General features: G+C 39.7%; 1 protein-coding gene across 2 annotated transcripts in view; it reads left to right on the top strand.

Moving 5' to 3' along the window:
• sdk (sidekick cell adhesion molecule) overlaps positions 1-12,720 on the top strand; it is a 608,204-nt gene that overhangs the window by 527,020 nt on the left and 68,464 nt on the right. For both annotated transcript variants that reach the window (XM_067157341.2, XM_067157340.2), the window contains exons 20-24: positions 771-1,025; positions 3,171-3,399; positions 5,662-5,813; positions 7,312-7,462; positions 8,361-8,541. In XM_067157341.2, coding sequence (XP_067013442.2) covers positions 771-1,025; positions 3,171-3,399; positions 5,662-5,813; positions 7,312-7,462; positions 8,361-8,541 — 968 coding nt within the window. The remainder of the gene's footprint in view (positions 1-770; positions 1,026-3,170; positions 3,400-5,661; positions 5,814-7,311; positions 7,463-8,360; positions 8,542-12,720) is intronic.

Here is a 12,720-nt window from a genome sequence, read left to right as displayed (position 1 = left end):
TCTCTTCACACTCTATATACTGTATATACTGGTAGGATTCTAGATAATTCTGCTCTCTTACAATATAGTATTACAAGATGCCTGGAAGATTCTGTAATAACATTGGAAATTTTGGTGAGTAAGTGTTCTAGAATTGTCTTCAAAACAAGTTTGTTACTATGGTACATAACCTAAAGATACCTACAAACATCTAGAATATCAAACAACATATCCTTGATACATGAAAAAAAAGAAAAAAACCAACACACACATGGGGGGCTTTCCTGAGCAACTTGAGAAACATGGACTATTGTTTACAAGTGATAAACATGATGTAACCTTAACCTAACTTCCCTTGTGTAATATACAGATAAACAGAAGTTTCCTGAATGACTTTGAATATATCAAGAGTTATTTACAACCAATAAATGTAACCTAACCAATAATTCGTAATACACATGATTCAACTTAAATACATATGCTACATAACATTCATGGGAAATTGTTACATTACACATACTGTACATTTCACTCCATTGCCTGAAGTCCTAAGCCAACATAAAGACAACATTATTATGACAAGAAGATCACAACCATAATCTTTGTTGTTATATGTATTTTAATGTTATAATTATTCCTGCAAATGATCTTATATACATGTTTTAGTTATCACGTGATCAGTTTATGGCTGAAGATGGCCACTAAGTGGCTGAAACTAGTCCCAAGACTTATGTAATATTAATGTACTTGATATATTGTATTATATATTATATTCTTGTGTGTTGCGGCAGGCTCAGACGGCACGTAATGCCACCTGGTTCACCGTCTTTGAGGTGTCGGACCCTGATGCCATGACCATCACAGTGACAGGTCTGGTGCCCTTCATGCTGTACAAACTGCGGATTATTGCCAACAACGTGGTGGGCGCGTCTGTCCCGTCGGAACCCACAAAGGAGTTCCAAACCATCCAGGCTCCCCCGGCTCATCCACCTCGCAACGTCACCGTCAGAGCAATGAGCGCCACAGAGCTTCGAGTACGATGGATCGTAAGTATTTATTCACCACACTTTAGCAGGTATTTCTCTATGTTGTAAGTAAAATACTCGCCCTCCAAGAAATCATGAATCAAACCAAACACCATGGTGCAACAGCACGTGTGGTCGGCACAACGAATCCTCTTGGCTTTCTAGACGAGGGCCGCCATCTGACCGTCACATGGCTGAATGGGCCTTGATCCAGTTAAGAATCCCTGACCGGGCCGGGAATCAAACCCTGGGCCTGCAGGTAAGAAGCAGGCTTCATGAAACGTTGAGTCTATGTTGCTCTTATGGCAACACTGAACGGCTCTGCTCAAGAATATCATGGGAAAACGTTCACACAGAGTCTGTGAAACTTGGGGGAAGGTACTGAGATACAAGCTGCAAATTATTTTTATGAACTCGGAGGGTTTTGAGGAAGCTCATCTTGGTTCCCAGGGCACATACAAAACCTTAGTATTGAAGTTCAAGGTAAACTGGGGGAGGACATAGACAAATTTTTATAGGCTCGGGAGTGGCGAACTCAGTTAATTGCATTTCATACATTTGACTACCACTGTGCCATCGTATCACCCCATGAAAAGAATGGCAAAAATTAAATGCACTTCTGAAAAAAAAAAGTTAAAATGTTAAAAATGAAATGATCTAAGAAACAACAGCTAAATAACAAAACCAAGCACAGATAAAAATTATATCGCTACAAGTCTGCCGTGATGTATCAGTGCACACCACGGCATCAAAATCTTGAGTAACAACTGCTGTACAATACACACTTCTCTTCAACAGTGATAAGCTGCCGGTGATTTACAGAGTAACATTGTGCTTCCTCCCTGCAAATAGAGAATGTTAAGTAATTATTTTAACAACTCGCAGGCAAAAGAATGTGCCTCATCTTTTCTTTTTTCTTCCATAGTACAATGTACATTACTTAATGACAAGGAATTATCATTGTCGAAGAGGGGTGTGTTCATTCCTTGTAGGTCTATAAGCGCAGTACTGTTTTCTTAACATGGAATGATCTATAGGAATATAATATCCTCTTGTGTTACATCTATAGGCACCAATTTATCTTCAGATAACCATTATCTTTTGACATTAACTTCACTGGAGTTATTTTACACTCAGCGTATGGAAAAGCAAAACCTGGGTATGAAGACCAAAATAAGGGTTTATAACGGTGCTATTATTCCAAACCCTGGACACTGTGAGCTGCACACCTGCATTTGCTTGACGTCATCATCATCTATTTTCCGCTCCAGGAAGCCGGGTGCCTCTTCTAGTTCGTCCTGCCCATCCACAGCTGATGTTCTACCTTTTTCTACCAGTTTACATCACGTTTGGTGCGGTCTTTGAAAATTTGCTTTTCCCAACTATAACGAGGCCTCCCTCTGAGCCTCCTAATTAGAGCCATCCCTCTCATATCTCCATACCATCATAATCTGCTTAATTCTAAGGTTTCCACCAGGCTCCTGTCCAATTCAAGTTGTTGCCGAATACTTTCATTCCTTATTTTGTCTCCCCTTGTCTTTTGGAGACATGATCAACTTCATTTCAGTGGCCTGTAGGCGACTTTGTGCAGATGTAGTCAACGTTGCTGCTTTCAGTCCGTATGTTAGAATTGGTACAAGATATGTATTTTGTACAGTCTGAGCTTACAAGCTTGGGGAAATGAGTCATCCCAAAGTAATTGACGAACGGAGTGGTAGAATTTTGTTGCAGCTTATGTTCTATTGCCTATTTCTTGGTTTGTGGTATTGCCAGAAGAAACGAAGTTCCCTAAGTATTTGAAGTTATTGATAATGTCTTCTTCTTCATTTTTCACTCACAGGTGGACTGCTTCAGGATTTCGACTCATCACTAAACCGATGGTTTTAATTTAGCTGATAATCGTTCTCATTCCTTCAAATTCTTCTTGCCAAAGATCTAGTTTGGCTTGAACTTTTGCCACTCACTCTGACTTATCTCAAAATGGTGATTTCAGAGACTTAGACCGCTTTTAACAGTCACCCATTCACATGTACTGTGTTCTACAGTTAGTAGAACCTCCTTGATTATGTCCCTCTCGTTTAACCATTTATTCAGTTTACAGTGTAACTGTGTTGACTGTTCTGAATGTGAGTGTAGCTCTCTACTGTTTGTGTCTTATTTTCACAGCCACTGCAGCAGGTGGAGTGGTTTGGAAATCCTCGAGGGTACAACATTTCGTACCGAGAGATGGGCTCTCCGCGGACGAGGAGCGTGAGCATCGAGGACCACACGGCCAACTCGCACGTTCTGGAGGGACTGGAAGAGTTCACCGAGTATCTCATTATTATGCAGGCGTACAACGACGTGGGCAGTTCGGAGGCCAGCCCCGCCGCAGTGGAGCGCACTCGCGAATCAGGTAACTTGCAGATTTACTGAGATATTCTACTGTTCATAACTTAAGCAGCAGAAATATACAGAAAGATAGGAACACGTAATAGAATGGCATGCAGGAAGAGGAGACAAGGACGAACATGGAAACACAAATGGACAAGGAAATTCACCACCTCTTCATACAGAGGGTCTCTCTCCTCGTCATTGAATGCGGACTTTGACACTCATTTAGGAGCCATCTTGACTGATATTTCATTTTGATATTGGAATTGTAGGATAAGAAAGAAAGCTGATGAAGATGGGAAAAGTTGGGAAACAGAGACAAATGCATTGATGTAGAAGTAGGAATTATTAGGACCCGGCTCATTGCTCAACAAGAGGGGCTTCTTAAAGAATGTAAGAATGTTGATCTCAAAACTGAACTCAGACCTTGGTGGCATGACCTCACATGGCTGACTACTTTTGAATAAATATTATACTTCAGGGGGACACCATATCCTCACTTTATTGGCAGTGAGTAAATAAAGGATTTTCTTAGGAAGTCGTCTTCAGTTCAGCTTGGACATAACCCACGCTTCGTTTCTGTATTCTTTGAGAGGCTTCTAGACCGAAAATGGCGCTTAATGTTGGATGACCATTACAGAGAGTTCAAGCCACCATGTTCTGGCGACATTCCCTTATTTTCTGTCTGTCGATAAACTCGAGCAATGTTTAAAGCTCCTTGACTAGTAAAAGCATGACGTCGAAGTGTAAGAAGAGTTGTGTGAGAGAGGAGGAAATTAAAAGAACTAACGAGTCCAGGAACTATAGTGGAGCCTGAGCAATTGTTGTAGTCAACATTCCTTTCTTCCCAGTCACTGTTAGTATCAACATTATCACTAACACTTGCTCGGTTATGTACAGACACATTCCGCATGGGTAATTCATTGTTCGAGACGAAATAGTCACTTGATTTGTCACCAAGATCAGAATCACTGTCCACGAAGTCCAAGCGGTCATACTTGACTCCCAGATCATTAGCAATATGGCTGTTTATTTTCACTGTCTTCATTTAATTGCGTTCACTTGTGTGATTGCCATTGTTGGGGTATTTTTTCATTATGCTAGATTTTAGAATTTTGGATTTTTGACACCCCTGCAGATATTTTTAGAACATACAAAATGCATTTCTTGGTTCTTGTATCATGCGTTCATTCTTACTCCATTTGTAAGCGTGTGGCAATAGGAATAATCAAAATGTCCAACTTTTATTTCCGTGAATAAATTATTTTAATTAATTAATTCATTGCTGACCGGATGCTTGAGCTTGTCACATACCCTGTGGACCGGAAATTTTCCTACTAAGCATACTAGAGTGCACATGATTATAAAAATGTACATAAATATTAAACTAGTCAAGATTTTATCTTTCAAGTTGATGGATCTGTCTTTATAAAATCATCTTCAGTGTCAGTTCCTAAAACATCATCAATGTTTACATCGTTGTCATCATCAGTCACTTGAATAAATAAACATACTATGTTAATTACGATTTGTAGGTTCTTGAATATCACTTCCACTATCACTCTCGCATTCAGTTTCCACTAATTCACAATCACTATATCCGTTTGAACGATCATCGGCATACAATTCTTCTAAAATATCGTAATCAGCTAAGGCGACATTTCGAAACTAAATCAAAGAATAAAAGAAGGACGTGAATAAAAGAAAAGTGGCAGATATACATCTACGATTTATTCTATTCAATGTGCAAGTCCAAAATAGTTCAATATATGGTCAAGTAATGTCACAGGAAGATCGAAGACGATGTCGTGAATAAAACTGAGATTTCTCGGGGCCCGTCACCTACCGCTGGCGAGCATACTACGAGATTTCTCGGGGCCCGTCACCCATGTGTTAATAATGTGAGAAATAAATTTCATAGTGATCTGAAAGTTATCCTGAATTTAGATGACTATATATTGCACTCCCTGATTAAGTTTTGCTTTCATATCTTTCAAAACAGGAGTGTTACATTCTTTTTTCTGGAAACCTGCATTTTCCATTGAAACAGCTTGGCACTTTTAGACCACACCTTCACTTTTTTGCCTGGCATATTTCAGGTAGAGAGCATGCCTGCTCTTCTAAGAAGCGTCCACTCGATTATTTTTTCAACGTTCTGTGGGTTAAAGCTTGTAACAAAAGACTGAATGAGGGATTCTCGTGTATTATATATTTTAGATCAGCTGTTTCTGTTATTTGGTAAAGAATGTGCCAACAGTAATGTCTGTTGTTTGTTTATTTTCAGTTCCCTCCTCTGGCCCAGAGAAGGTAGAAGCTAACGCCACGTCTTCCACCACCATCGTCGTCAAGTGGGGAGATGTTCCCAAGGAGCATCAGAACGGACTCATCGAGGGCTTCAAGGTCTACTACGGTTCCACTCCCAGGCTTCCTTTCCAGGTGAGAGTTCACACCCCATTGTAACGGCAGGTTTTTATGTTCCTTGAACATTCCTGTATTAAACTAGGTAATATCCTTTGGGTACAACAGAAACCCTTTGACTGTCCAGAAAAGGCTTTCACGGCTGCAGATTTAAAAATCACTGCAATAGAACCAGCTTTCGGGTGGTTGGGCCAAGTGTATTTGCAGAATTTTGCCCAAATGGCTGATTCAGTAGAACTGGACGCTTTGACTAGTTTGTCTGTTATTACAAGTGACATAACATGCATTAATTTTTCTGTAATTGAATTTTATACACTCCAGCATTCATAGTGAATGAAGTTGATCATCTTCCATATTGAGGCTACATGCACTACTGAGCTCTTTCGTCAAGATGACTGGACCAGCAGTATGAATACACCAGGTGCAAGCATCAAACATTGCATGCGTAGTGCCCGCATTTCTGTCCCCACCCCAGCTTCCGGTCCACTGTGTGGTATCACCTTGAGGTTCGGAATTTTTTTAAAGAAGACATGGCAGACTTGAATTCGTTTTGTGTGTTCGATGAAAATAGTGAGTTTTTCCAGTCTTAAACAGTTGTACAGTTAACTTGGAATTTTGAGTTTGTTTGAGATAAAATTAAATATGAACAATATTTAAAATTTAAAATGAGTTCAAGTGTGAAATATTCTGTTACTTACATCAAGCACACAGCCAGTCTCTGCCTTGGAGTTTTGGTTTCTCTATAGGTTGAGTTTTCTTCCTGAAGTTTGGGAGCAGTTTTTGACAGCATCTTTTCAAAGGTACCGATGTTTATTTGAAAATGAAAAATGAAAACCTACAACCTGTTTTCCAGTCAATGACCGAGGATCTTGCGGCGAGGATAGGAATTGTGCCGGCTGTCGCACTCCTCTGGGGCAATGATTAATGTCTGACAGATGAACTGAAATGATTATGGAGAGTGTTGCTGGAATGAAAGATGAGAGGGAAAACCGGAGTACCTGGAGAAAACCCTGTCCCGCCTTCACTTTGTCCAGCACAAATCTGACATGGAGTGACAGAGATTTGAACCACGGAACCCAGCGGTGAGAGGCTGGTGCGCTGCCGTCTGAGCCACGGAAACTACTTATTTGAAAGCATTGTAATAAAATTTCCTTCACTCTTCCTATTAATTAAGCTTGGATCCAGCATGCACTCCATTTATACTTTTTTACATATATTGTTCTTTCTTCCTCATTGTCCAGTGTAATCACAATACTTGCTAACTATCTGGCCTGACATTATTAAAGCAACAGTGACGTACTTTCAACTTGAGTGTTCAGGAGCGGAGCTTGCCTTAAGGCTGCTCGTCGTAATGTGATTGGACCGTGAACATCCCTTGTTGTGTTCCTCTTCTTACATTACATTCCTCCATTTTGTCACGGCACTGTGCTTGGTCTGTGAACTGTTTCTCTGATACTTTTGTTTTAAACATTTTAAAACAGGATTTTCCTGAGCGTTGTTTACTTTGTTTGTGCAGTACAAGACGATCGCCAGCAACTCTACGTTCACCACCACTCTGACGGAACTGCGCAAGTTTGTCCAGTATCACGTACAGGTACTGGCTTACACTCGCCTGGGAAATGGTGTCCTCAGCGTGCCCCCAGTACGTGTTCAGACGTTTGAAGATGGTAAGCGCATCATAAAGCTCGTAAATTTTAAAGTGTTCTATATATTTTTTAAATGTGGAAAATGATCAGGATGGTTTTTATTATCATTCACCATTTACAACCCTGTACATCCTCATGCCTTGCGAGTATAGCGATTGTCCTCCGAGTACATTATGGTTGCTTAGATGGCTAAAGGACCAGTTCTAGGTTGTGTTGTCTGACCTAGTGGTCATTTCTTGGTCTACTTTTCTGTGATCTCTTTTATGAGACTCATGGTTTCATCGCTGTTAGAACTATTGTGAGCCCTTGTTCACAGCACGTCATCACATCAGCTGATGTGACAACACATGCTTCTTCCCGGTACAGGTTAGAACGTCTTTGTATCAGTCCATCTAGTGGTCGTGATCAACAGTGGTTAGCCGGTTCGTGCCCCTTTGGATGGGGAAAAGAAGTGCCATCGGAATAGGAGAGGTGGCAGCATACTATCACTACATTGTGTGCCAAAAGTCTGGATTGAATTCCAAACCTCTCTACAGTGTTCATATGGAGTGAGGGCACATCTGGTCAGATGGAGAACTTAAGCCTTGGTTTTATTTGGCAAGAATATGCTACGTGCATGTCCGTATCTCTATCTTTCAGTTGGGAATACATCACTTGCTTCGGAGAGCAGGTGTTAGACATGAGGGCGAAGTTTCTCTGTAGCCATCAAAGAAGTCATAGGCAGCAACACTGACATGTGCAGACAAGTGTTTTACTTGCCAGCGAGTGAATTTCTGTTATGACAGAATCTGCTTAGTGTAAGCCAACAAATCGGCAACAAGAATTTGATTTGCAAATGAGCTTTTGTTTCTGGCCTGTGTAAACATATCTTCTTCTTCTTATTATTATTATTCTTCAGTTCCTGTGTTGTATGTTGCAGTGCCGGGCGTTCCTTCCAACGTATCCTTTCCGGATGTGTCGTTAACGACGGCACGCATCATCTGGGATGTGCCCGAGGAACCCAATGGCAAGATCTTGGCGTACAGAGTAACGTATAGCTTACAGAACGGGAGTGGCCCCAACTTCTCTCGGGAGTTCCCACCTTCGGCAAGAACATTCAGGTAAGTTCATGAGCTCATCGTCATTGTCGTACTCTCCACTCCACTCTCACTGGTCATTTCCAATGCCAGTTTGTCTGTAATGCGTCAGCCTGTCTCTTCCCGCACGGATCAAAATCCAGCATCTTTACTTTTACTTCTCCTATGTTTATAACATAAGAATGTGTGTGCATCTCATTTCTGCATTGCCATATCTTTCATGGATCCAAAAATTAGAATTCTGTTGTAATCCTCATTCCTGACCCTCCAGGTCTTGCATCTGTACAGCATAACAGGCAACTTGTGTTTCAGAAGTTGACTGATCTTCTATCTCGATGCAGGAACTGTGGCTGCTTAAGACAGGAAAGAGATGAGACAGGAAGGTAAAAATGATACAGGAAAGAGATGAGACAGGAAAATAAAAATGATACAGGAGGTAAGAAGAGAACAAACCTAGAAGGTGAAAAGGAGCTCAATGCGTCAATGTAACGAATGGAAAGAACAGATAGGCGTCTAGGAAATTGCAGGTAGTATGGGAAGATACTCAACTAGATCACTGCCCAACACCTAAATATCTAGGTGTAACATTGGATCGTGCTCTCACCTACAAACAACACTGCATGAACATCAAGCAAAAAGTTGTCTGGAACCAATTGGGATGATGAGAACTACAGCCCTGGCTCTGTGTTACTCTGCTCCAGAGTACGCTTGCCTTCTTTGGTACAGATCCAGTCATGTTAAACAAGTTGACATTTCTCTAAATGAAACATGTCGACTTATGACTGGCTGTTTGAGACCCAACACCACGAGATAGAATCTTCTCTTTGGCTGGAATTGCCCCACATTGTTACCCACATTCTCTTCAAAAATACCTTTCCTAAGCATTCACTCTCCTCTTGTTACAGACTTCACACAACGTCAATATACCTTCGACTTTTGCTCCTTCAAGCAAGATAAATACTTTTCCTTGCTCCCACAGAAGACTGTTATCTTATCGTAACACATTTGAGAAATTAACATCTTTAACAGTCTATCAGCTGTACTTTTTCTTATCCTCCAACAGGAGTATTCAAGGAAACACATTTCTATTTCATTATAAAGACAGCTGTTTATTGCTCTACCCTCGACAGGATTTTGGGCGCATTGACTCAACACTCCGGAAAGTATAATCTTGTGAACTTGTGACATACAGCTTGATACTATGATTTTAACCAAGGACATTCTAATAATTTTTTATGTTTAGACAAACACCTATATTGATATCCTCTTTTTACGACTTGTAAGAACAATCAGGATCCTGATTTTTCACCATACAGGTTTGAGTTTGAGGCTGATGATGCCCTTAATATGGGCGAAACATCTCCCTTAACGTTTTATAATAATATTTAATTCTTAAAAAGATCTCTTTGTATTGAATAGGTGGATATTAAAAAAATAACACTTGTAACATATTTTGTATTTACGTGCATTTCAATACGGAACTAATATGAGATTTATAACGTGTACTGTAATCCAATCCACGCACCCTAACGTTTGAAGGTGCGGGTATTTTTATTAATAGAAAATTGGCTTAAATTAGCTTTTTATGTATAAGAAATTAATCCTACATTCAGTAGAACCTCGATAATTCGAAATAGGTTTATTCAAAATCTTGTCTAATTTGAAGAACAATGTCGGTTGCATTACCGAAATTCAGACTTTTAATTCAAAACTGCTTTATATTTTTAAAAAATAGTATTTTACAGAGTAACTTAAATACAAAATTTATCCGCGTCATGATAAAACTCGTCTTCCGGAACTTACAGGGTAGCTTTCTGCACTTTCACTCACTTCGGTGTGTCTACAGTGTGCTTCATATTTGCTAGGTTTGAGTGAAATCATAATACTTTTGTATTCAACATTTTAAGGAACGCCGGAATATCACGTAGTAGGCAGTATTATTTATTTATTTATTTTATGCCTTGTATGTGGCGAAGTTAGGGCTCACGGCCCTCTCTTACACTTAACCACTACGTACAGTACATAATCACATACTTTAGTAAAATAACATTAGCAGACCCTAGAGCTACTTAAATTTATGGAGTAATATTATAAGAGATTATAATTGTTATTTTTAATGATTAATATTATCTAGCCTATCTACATCTACATCACCTAACAATAGTTCTAAATCATAATTGCACTCATGCACACTAACATTCATACAAGCTGGTCACGTATTTAAGAGGAAATCTCGACAATACCGTTTAAATGAGACTGTTGAAGTGCTATTACGTATACTGACAGGGAGTGTGTTCCATAGCCTTGCCCCAGACACTTGGAAAGAGTGGCTGTATGCAGATGAATGATTAACAGGTATCATAAGGGTAGAAGTCGATCTGGTATTATGTCCATGGAAAGATGAGAGGAAGTTAAAATGTGAGGATAGGTATTCAGATGTAGATTCGTTCAGAAGTCGAAAAATTAGTGTCACAGTATGTAAATTCCTTAGTTGATCAATTTTCAGCCAGGATAGCTTCTCATAATAAGGGGAAATATGTGTCCTAAAGTTCAAAGAAAATATAAATCGTATGCAAGAGTTCATTGCCCTTTGAAGTTTCATAGTTTGTTCTGTAGTTGCATCGGTTAATACGACATCACAGTAATAAATTATTGGAAAAATGAGGGTTTGAATAAGTTTTATTTTCATGCTGTGTGGTAGAATGGATTGTTTCATTTTTAGGGGGTGAAGAGATGCATATACTTTTCTGCAGACACTTGTTATATGGTCATTCCAGTTTAATGTGTCATTCATGACAACGCCTAGGTTTTTTACAGACTTCTGAAAAGGTATAGCTTCACCACAGAGCATGAGGTTAGGCTGCTGTATGATGTTTAGCGTATTTAAAAGTCTAGATTGTCCTATTATGATTGCTTGCGTTTTCTTCGGGTTAATTAATAGGCAGTTATCTTTAGCGTAGGAGCTAATTGAATATAAAGTCGAGTTCATATGGTGGATTGCTTTGTCAATGTCAGGAACCTTAAAGTGTGAGTATATCTGAAGATCGTCGGCATAAAGATGATAGTTGCAGTCGTTCAGATGAGAAGAAATGTCATTAATATAGATCAAGAATAAAAGAGGTCCAAGAATAGACCCTTGGGGAACGCCAGATAGCTTAGTCCTCCATTCTGTAGTCTTCATGTTTGATACAACTTGCTGTCATCTGTTTTTGAGGTATGAGCCCAAGAGCTGAATAGCAGAATGAGCCATGTGAAGTTTTTGTAACTTAGCTAACAGTACGTCTATATTTACAGTGTCAAACGCACTGCTAAAGTCTAGAAGGATAAGTATAGTCAATTTTCGTTCGTCCATAGCCCGTCTAATGTCATCCGTGATTTTGATTAATGTAGTTGCAGTACTGTGTCCTTTCTTAAAACCAGACTGTAAGGGATCAAGTACAGAATGTTTTTCCAAGTATTTAACAATTTGTTTATGCATTATCTTCTCCAGAACCTTAGAAAGTGCTGTGAGGATGCAGACAGGTCGGTAGTCAGATGCATTGCTTGCAGGAGAGATTTTTGGGACAGGCACAATGAGTGCATCTTTCCATTTAATTGGGATTTTGCCTGAAGTAAGACAGGTATTAAGTAAATGCGTAAAAATGGGCAGTATTATGTCGATTATGTAAGTCACAAATGAAATGGGAATTTCATCAGCTCCTGTTGCGTGAGATTTTATTGAATGTGGAGAAGCGGAACCACGAACACTGGCGATGCCGACAGTTGACGTAGAAGCGTGGCTCATACAATCAATTTCTATGCGTGAACGATATTGTCAATGCCAATGAAACTGAGTTGTTTCTTTTAATGCTGAGTCCAAACGGACCTATGATTTTAAAGGAGAGAAGTGGCAGTCGGGAAATCATACAAGCGTTGGGGTCATTGTACTGTGTTGCAACGCACATGAAAGCGAGGAACTTTATCCCCTCGACATAGGAAACTTCAATAAGCCACAATGTTTTAAGGGCGTCGGGCACTTTCCGTGCAAGTACAGGGCATATAAAAGGCACACAATACAGTAATCCAATGAATAAAGCACTTGCACACAAGAGCCAGCATAGATTTCTACTCGTCTCTGAATCATGCTTTGTTTTTCTTTCGTTGCGTGAGGTTATGTTTGTCAGTGAGTTATCTGAATACTGTAAATGCACCTTGTTGGATACA

Source organism: Anabrus simplex, chromosome 13 (genome assembly GCF_040414725.1).
Source record: "Anabrus simplex isolate iqAnaSimp1 chromosome 13, ASM4041472v1, whole genome shotgun sequence".
In the NCBI taxonomy this organism is placed as follows: domain Eukaryota; kingdom Metazoa; phylum Arthropoda; class Insecta; order Orthoptera; family Tettigoniidae; genus Anabrus; species Anabrus simplex.
The sequence above is the reverse complement of the archived record's forward strand: the minus strand, read 5'-3'. Positions and strand labels throughout refer to the sequence as shown.